General features: G+C 35.9%; 1 protein-coding gene across 7 annotated transcripts; it reads right to left on the bottom strand.

Moving 5' to 3' along the window:
* Positions 1-478: 478 nt before the first annotated feature.
* LOC116025300 (probable apyrase 6) lies at positions 479-5,928 on the bottom strand. 7 transcript variants are annotated; one of them, XM_031266495.1, is made up of 9 exons: positions 4,999-5,928; positions 4,647-4,759; positions 3,507-3,614; positions 2,990-3,044; positions 2,035-2,226; positions 1,812-1,909; positions 1,484-1,680; positions 1,242-1,343; positions 479-648 (listed from the first exon to the last, which is right to left on the bottom strand). In XM_031266495.1, the coding sequence occupies exons 1-9, from the start codon at positions 5,609-5,611 to the stop codon at positions 588-590; spliced, it is 1,539 nt and encodes a 512-aa protein (XP_031122355.1). In that variant the 5' UTR covers positions 5,612-5,928; the 3' UTR covers positions 479-587. The 7 variants fall into 7 exon arrangements, with proteins under 7 accessions (XP_031122355.1, XP_031122354.1, XP_031122357.1 ...); XM_031266494.1 differs by having other exon boundaries at positions 1,230-1,343; XM_031266497.1 differs by having other exon boundaries at positions 1,225-1,343.
* Positions 5,929-8,586: the final 2,658 nt, after the last annotated feature.

Consider the following 8,586-nt stretch of genomic DNA (forward strand, 5'->3'; position numbering starts at 1 on the left):
TTTACTTATTTTTCAAATATGATTTAAGTACATAATTTGTGTTCATAGGCACAGAATTTCACAATATAAGACACAAAAAATTTGTTTCAGGTACAGAATTCAGACTCTTACAACATAAAATTTCATAACATAAGACACATACACATGCACCAGAATCCACAGTGCATTGTGAACGCGATCCATGGTATAAGGATTGGTAGTGGAATTGCTCTTGGGCTAACCTCGATCATATAGGCCAAGACCTATAACTTTGAGATGCAGAATTGTCATTGAAATATTATGTCATAGCATACACAAATTTTATATTAAGTTTTTCAAAATCGTTATATAAATACGGTGACTTCTTACTCTATTTTATAATTAATTCCCGCTAAATTTCCGTTACCGCGACATGCTCTAACTAAATTTTCATTAAACGTGACATGCTCTGATTAATTTAAAAATAGAAATTTCATTCTTCAAAGTATAACAGTTATCATTTTCCTTAGTGATATTACAATTTTCTTTTTGGCTATCATCACTTTCAATCACTCGTTCTCACTTTGGCCATCACTCTCAGTCACACGAAATGGAACACCAACATCACATCACACGATACACGGCAACCCTAAAAGGCCCGTCACCAAATACTTTCCTACCTTACGCACCCTGGAAAATCCAAAAATAAAAAATAAAAAATAAAAAAAGGTTAACCCCTTAACTAATTATCGATCAACACATCAAGAAAGAAGAGCATTCCCTGTTGATAATGACACTCAATATGGAAATGAATTCACAGAAACATTATATAGTAACACTATTTGAATACATAGTGGCCAATTATCCATTTATCCCCAACAGTCACAGCATGCTTCTCCCTACATTCTGCTGTCTGCTACCTGACCTGGTTTTACGCTATCTATACAACAACTTAGTTTCGTGTCCATAAAATAAGCATGCATGCCCTTTTGCACGGATGGCTTCGACTGAATCGGGCAGGCAAAAAAGGCGGGGGTGATGTCCAGTCCAATTGGATCGTCCTCCTTGGGATCGCGTTTTAGTCTCTCCTATCGAAGGAGGAGATAAGCTATGAGTACCTAGCAACGCGTTTAACTATATACTTTCCTTTCTCCAGATCATACACAGTCTTCAACTGAGGATTTCTCCACTTCCTTACATACAATGTCACAAAAATCAACAAAATGGAAATGCCAAGCACGAGTATTGAAATAGACAAGTCATCACCGAACATGAATGCAAACCAGTTGGAGGTCCCTTCTTCCAGATCGGAGTTACTCTGCAAGATGAATGCTCCTAGTGCCCAGTCAAGGGGGACGTTTTTCACTTGATTAGCGTATCCAATCCTGCTCAATGTGGCGTTTCAATTAGAATGAAGTTAGAATGTGATAGTATATGTGGAAACTAGATCACAGTTTGATTACTTTTTGAGTATTGTACTGGAAATGGATCTTTTGGTTTTATACGACTATACGGGTAGTAGTACCTTTCATCATCCAAAGCAATTCCAAGACTGTCGTGAAGTAAGGCCACGATATACGCTGAGGAGAAGCAATAATGAAGCATATCCTCCTCTGCTAGTGAGTGGTACTCCGTCCTCAACTTTGACCAATCTTCTTCACAAAATCTTTTCCCAGCAACCATCAGATCAGAAAGAAATGACTTTGGGGACAATCCAAAGAACTGTTCAGAATAGAGAAGAAAATGGCATTAAAATCGGTCTTAGGGAATGGAGCAAGGTTTAAAACACGATGAAATACTACTGTTCATCAATGTGCACAAGTATAGTCAAACAGGAAAGAATTAATTGCAACCTTAGAAGTATGGAAGAAATTTTCAGTAGCCAAAAATTTTCCCTGTAGCTTTGGTATAAATGCTGAACCAATATCGCAACTTTTATGTGGGCACTTTTCTGCATGTGACAATAACAAAAGCTTCATCCATTTGCATTTAAGCAACATGATGGTCAATTCTGAGAGGCAAATAAAACAATTGAAATTGAATGCTTTTTTTACATAAAAGAAAACAGAAGCGTACCTTTGCCTTTCTGCAACAACGACAGCGAAGCAGATCGGCACTCAGTGAAGTTACCAATGGGATTCAATGTTGATAGATATCTACTCTTTTCAGCAGAATAACTAGGGGAAAATTTCCATGGTTCTGTGTCACGTGCATACCCTCTAGGGGTGCAAGGATCCATTGGTTTAGCACTTTGAAGGGAGTCAATAGCTGCATCAGTGGTGAGATAAAGTAAAAACCTTAAGAATACGCATCATATTTTTTTTATGGAGTCTTTACAAGCTTAAGCCACAAGCCAACAATCAATTGGTTAGAAAATAGCATTCGTGAATTAAAAGTTATCTAGGAACCTTTCTCAATAGCTAACCCTGAAATTTGACTAATATCATCTAAGTGCAATAGTGCAATCCATCAAAAAGAGAGAGAGTGTATATGTATGTGTGTGTGTGTGTGAGAGAGAGAGAGAGAGTCCACCCTCAACTGCTAAATTATCATGCATCAAGAAAAGAACGTTATCCCTGAAATACAAAAGCTGACATCATAGAGGCTATGAAACTGAAACTTCTTGTGGATTGATAATCATCTTATAGAAAAGCTTTTAAAAGAAAACTATGAATTTTGAACATTTTTATGCGTGCTTGTACATGTACAAGCAAGCCAAAACCTTTGATCATTTAGATTTTCACGGAGGCCCATTGCGAGCAAACAATTGTTTCCTTAGTTCCAGACAAGAAATGGTATCCAGAACTCCAAATTCTAGCAAAGCATAAATTAGCACTTTTGAGAAAAAGAAAGAGCATACACACTTGACAACTACACTTAACTGGTTCTATATTTATTTATTTATATATTTCCTTTATTACAGAACAACAACTGATAAAAATACAAAATCCTACACAAAGTCACTTGCAATATTCAAAAGTTATCCCCTGACAAAGACACAAAATTACCAACAAAAAAGCATTTCGCTTACCTAGATCATTCCCTCTTGCACCTAGGGACTCCCGCAATGAATCAAATGCAACATTCTGCAATACTTCCCAAGCCATAGATTAGTATATGTCTCATGCAAAGTGTTCATAAGGTTCCACGCTTCCACGTCCACTCATTAAACAATTTATCAGAAGTAAAATAACACAGAATAAAAAACAACAGATAAGAAATACACACAATTTCAAAAGAACTCATCTATACTTTTCACATTTGACTATTCTATGTTATTCTGGACAATCCAAAATTGCTTAGCCTCCTCCAGAAAACAATTATTGAACAAAAGAAGGCATAACAATCAAATATTTTAAATCAATAGGCAATTCTGCAACCTCGGCAACTAAGTGAGGTACGTTACAGTTATCTTCACAGTTCTTGCCGAGAGAGGCTAAATATTAGTGAATTAATAGATGAGCTAGCACTAGACACATCATACAGGTACTACAGACAATGAATATATGAGCTACAAGCTATCACTACCATTTCAGCATGGACAATACCTGACCAAAATGAAGTAAGCTGTGACTGTAAAGGCTGTAAGTATGATTCCCAAACTTAATTTTAGTTGAGTATTCAGGGGGAAAAGGCTCGCTAGAAACAAAGGTGACCTGAAAATTCATAACAATAGATCATAATAAATTAACAATCGTAATCCAATGCTCGTATCTACTATATCAGAATTGATGATACTCACTCTCATAGTCTCATACAAACAGAAGGGGTAAAGTATGGTGATAGTGTGATACATGGTTCAAGTGCAACATGCTCAATGTAAACATAAGGATGTATGAATTATAGGAAAATCTTATTGAATAGCCATCGGGCCTTCTATGCTTATGATGATATCTAGGGAGCAATGATGTAAAATATCCACACACACACACACCAAAAAAAAAAAAGAGAGACTATGATTGCTAAAATGGATGTATGAATACAAGAAAGGCCCATATTACAAATGACTTTATTTGAAGGAAGATATAAGCAACGCAATTTAAGATACTCCGTACTTGATTAAAAAAAATCAATTGAGACAGTCTGGACATATTCAATACACAGCCTTTGGAAGCAACAATTACAATGAGTGATTGCATGGTAGTAACAGCAGATAGGAGTTAAGAGGTAGACCATTATTTGAACTTAAAGTTTTGAAGAAAGATAAGAAAACTCAATGGATCATGGTGGATTTAGTGCTTATTTGTGTTGAATGAGATGTAATCCATGTAGTCAACCACGGATTGGAATTAGGGTATGCTTGAGTTGAGTTGGTTGACATGTAACATAACTAGTGCAAGTTAGATACCCTCATGCTTTTATTTTAGCATTTGGCAAATAAATGCAAATATTTCCCCTGATATGTTGATAACAAGGGACATAAAGATATATGAAAAATAAGGGAGAAGCACAAGAAACTAGAATTTCATCATAAAATTTCTCTTTGACAGTAAATGGTCAAGAGGGAGATAAATTGTGACTTGAGGTCTTGGATTCCAGACTCGTGGTAACCTAATTATAACACATGTACATCTAACCTATCCAAAGCTCCTAACAAGGGAGTTATATGCACACTCTGTCGTGTTTGTAATCACACAAAAACACATTCATACTTGAAAGAACTAAACTTAAAAAGCTGAAATTTAAACCTGAGCTGACGCGCCACCAAGTTCAATAATTCCTGTTGTTTGCTTAGGATTGCCACCAAGAGTTCCAAGGGCATAATTAGCAACAACCCAAGCATACGCCCCTTCATCAGAGCCTAAACCAAGAAATGCATTGCTAAACTTCAGTAATTTAAAGCAAAGATTAAACTTGTAATGAAAAAGCTTATGTAAAACTTCTAATTTCAAGGCATTGCTTGCAAAAATATAGAAATACTTAGGCAGTTATTTACAATGGAGCTGATATGCCATCATAGATTCTGGTAATTTGTTTACTGGATAAAAGCCATGCCTATTGATGTAATGATAAAACTTTTGCAAGCCATTTTTCTTATACCTGATATAACAGAAGCCCAATCATCCCGGAATATAAAACCGGAACCCCTCAAGACCTTCCGGCATACATTCAGAATCCTCTTCTGCACCTTAGACTCCAATAACCTCATCCCTGCAGTGGCCATGAGCCGAATTTTTGTTTTTCCCCAAAATTTCCTCGGCACCTTCTTCTTCGCAAACTCCACCAATTCAGCAATCGCCGACGCCGCCTTCTCCGGCTCCTCCGCATACGCCGAAAGCCCCGGATTCACCTTCATCGAATGCAAACCTTTTTCCCCAAAATCAAACAACGGCATTCCATTCCTGACCTCATACTCAAACACGTGTATCCTCGTTCCCGTACTTCCGCCATCGATCACAATCCCGTAATTCGTCTTTACCGCGTATCTAGCCCTAATATTTTTAGAGAAAACGAAAATGTAACAAAAAAACGCTAGAAGTAACACAACCGAAACATAGAATATGAGTTTCGATTTCTGGCTGTTCCGGGCAGGGCTCCGGAAAGCGGATCGGGGAGGCCGGAACTGGAGCTTGACGGTATCCATTTCGCGATAATCGTCCTTTCTCACCTCGTCGGTACTATTGCTCGCTGTCCGGGCATTGGATCGGCGCATCAAAAATTGAGAATCCGTGACACATATGCGCCAATTCGAGGATCTTCCCTCTCGGCCGTCTCCTAGGTTCACCGGAACCGTGATCGGAGATCGAGAGGGCTATTTTTCACAAAATTTCCCCCTCTCCCTGTCAGAACGGTCCCTGTTTTCCGGTTCTCTTCCTGTCAATCGGTGTTTTTGAATCACGCCGACGGTGATTCGGAGGTTTATAAGACTTTATTCGCCGGTGCGAACTCTCCGGACCGATCTAATCGGGTCCGGATTCCGGTGAGGCAATTCGCTGATTCTAATACTCCGTATTTCTTTTTCTAATCTATTCCTCCAATTATTTGGGATATAATTATATATATATAGGGTCTTAAAAAATTCTTGTTACCATAACAGAACTAATGATAACCGAGAAAAAAAATCATATATTAACACATTATAATAATTATAATGTATTAAGTTATTAGTTAATGTATAAATTATGGCGTTTATGTCAAAGTTATACTGATTAAAAAGTAAATACAAAATCATATTTCTACACATTGTAATAATCATATTTAAATTATTTTACATTTGATAAATCTATAAATGAATATCATTTAAAAATAAATTAGTATATTATATCGGAGCATGACCTATTTTTGTAACCAAATTTCAAAATTAGCTATTTAGAAAACCTTTCCATACATACTTGATTAGGTTTAGGTATTATACTTTCGCCAACTCGACAATATCGTATGATGAGATATTGACCTATTTCGTATAAATATAAAGTTTCATGATTAAAAAATTTCACTATCTGATATGGTAATAAAGCTTTTTATATTCATTGATTATCGTGAATTAGTTGCCACACCTTACTCTAATGGAAATAACTCAACTTTTTAATCAAATACAAATCATTTTCTGTCACAAAATATGGTGAACATTTTTAGAAACTGAGTGCCATTCATAATAAGTGTTTAGCATAATAATGTCAACTCTGGAATTTAACCTGTGATCTTCCATTTAAAATGATAATAGTAATATTATCAAATTATTACAAGATACTTGACTAAGTTTGTGTAGTATTTTCTTTGATTATTTACCAATTTTAAGTTCAACTTTCCATACTGTGACTTGCCATCATTTTGGTTGGGTCCTAACAATCCACCATATAAAGAAATAATTGACATTCTTTCATATTTAGTGTGATCTGTGAGCTATTATACCTGAGCAGAATTTACTTGGTGCGTACCCTCACCAGTTAGTAGTATGTGAGTTTTTCTCGTAAAAAAAAAAAAAAAAAGAAGAGGTATGATACATTCTTTCATAATTATTATTCACATTTATTGGCCTCCTCCACTCAAATGTGGAGTTGATTAACTCTCCTATTGAATTACTTTTTGAGATAACTATATGTTTTGATTAATTGTCCTTTTAGAGTTCTTTGTAGTAAGTATTATTTATCCCAAAAAAACTCCACTAAAAATGGAATGTACAAAAAAAAAAATGAAGTTATGATATTGCTTGGTTCAAAAAATAATATAGATGGGCAATATTCTATAATTGATTGATTAATAAGCATACATATTCTTAACAAGGCAAACTCATTTAAATTGGATGATAATCTATCATGATTTTTTTTCTCATTGATTTGTAATTTTAAAGTAAAATACATGAAATTGCTAATTTTGTTGATATAATTTTTCGATCAGTAGGGGCTTGGGTTCAGTCTATTACACTGATTAATAATTTCAATCCTCTAGCTAACCAACAAGGTCTCAAGACTCATTCCCTATCTTCTATTAGCACACGAATGATGCCAGTTGGTGGTGTATAAGTGTACCAATCATTTTTTAAATCGTTCCTCAATATCTCGCTAATTTTTTTAAAGTGTCAACTATCATATTTTGCTCTCTATAGACCCGTGTAATATCCATCTGCCGCTCCTCTTCTTCCGATCCCTGCACTCAGCTCCCTAGCAATGTTGCTCTTTATCCCTATTATTGGCATTGCTTGAACAAGACTTGTATGTTTAAACCACCTTTAAAAAAAAAAAAAAAATCTTTTAGCTCTCTTTCCCTTCCCCATGTATTGGGGAAAAAAAAAGGATGGAATATATTGTGGTATGACTACATTGTCATATCACTAACACTACAGCTTTCGTTCATAAAATATTGAACTTTATGGATATTTAAGCTATTGTTATTTAATATGTGCTACATTTGTTTGCAATTTTTTGAGTTACGAGGGAAATTAAACCTTTAGTCATTGCCCGAGGTTGTATACAACTGTACATAGTAAATTCTGCTTTGTGACCTTAACTACCAAAGGACTACAAAGAGGTATACTAACCTAAGAAGGTCGGTCAACATTTTTGTAATGTAATATAAAAGTATAAAACGCATAGGCCTTGAAAGGGGTGACCGAGTGGACAATCATTATACCATAGACCATGGTCCACATTATAATATAAACCACTGATATAAAGTATATTTTCAAGATACTAAAAGTTCATTTTTTTTAATACATTAAATGTTCATTATTTGTATATGAAAGGTTCATTATTTGATAACTAGTATATCAATAATGAACTTTCAGTATACTCCGTATTAAAAATGAACATTTATTCTTGATTCATAATATAATTTGTCCTGAGCGGATCCGAATGACCCATGATTCTTGTAAATGAATGGCACATGATTCCTATAGCACATTAACTTCAGTCCTCAGCTAACCAACGAGGTCTCATGACTCCTTCCCTATCCTCCATTAGCACACGAGTGATGTCAGTTGATGGTGTATTAATAACTTCCCAAGTCATTCTTCGGCGTCTCGCTAATTTTTTTAAATTGTTAGCTACCATATTTTGCTCTCTGTAGACATATGTAATCTCCATCTACCACCCCGTCGTCTTCCAGTCCCTGCACTGCCTAACAATGTTGTTCTTTACTCCCCCCCCCCCCCCCCCCCCCCCCCCCCCCCCCCCCCCCCCCCCCCCCCCC

Source organism: Ipomoea triloba, chromosome 7 (assembly GCF_003576645.1).
Source record: "Ipomoea triloba cultivar NCNSP0323 chromosome 7, ASM357664v1".
Classification (NCBI taxonomy): Eukaryota; Viridiplantae; Streptophyta; class Magnoliopsida; order Solanales; family Convolvulaceae; genus Ipomoea; species Ipomoea triloba.

Coding starts and splice junctions, on each gene's coding strand:
- LOC116025300 (XM_031266491.1), bottom strand. CDS start 5,611: ATGCGCCGATCCAATGCCCGGACAGCGAGCAATAGTACCGACGAGGTG. Junction 2,227..2,989: donor TGCAAGAGGGAATGATCTAG/GTAAGCGAAATG, acceptor CCACTGATGCAG/CTATTGACTCCCTTCAAAGT. Junction 1,344..1,483: donor ATTGCTTTGGATGATGAAAG/GTACTACTACCC, acceptor CACATTGAGCAG/GATTGGATACGCTAATCAAG.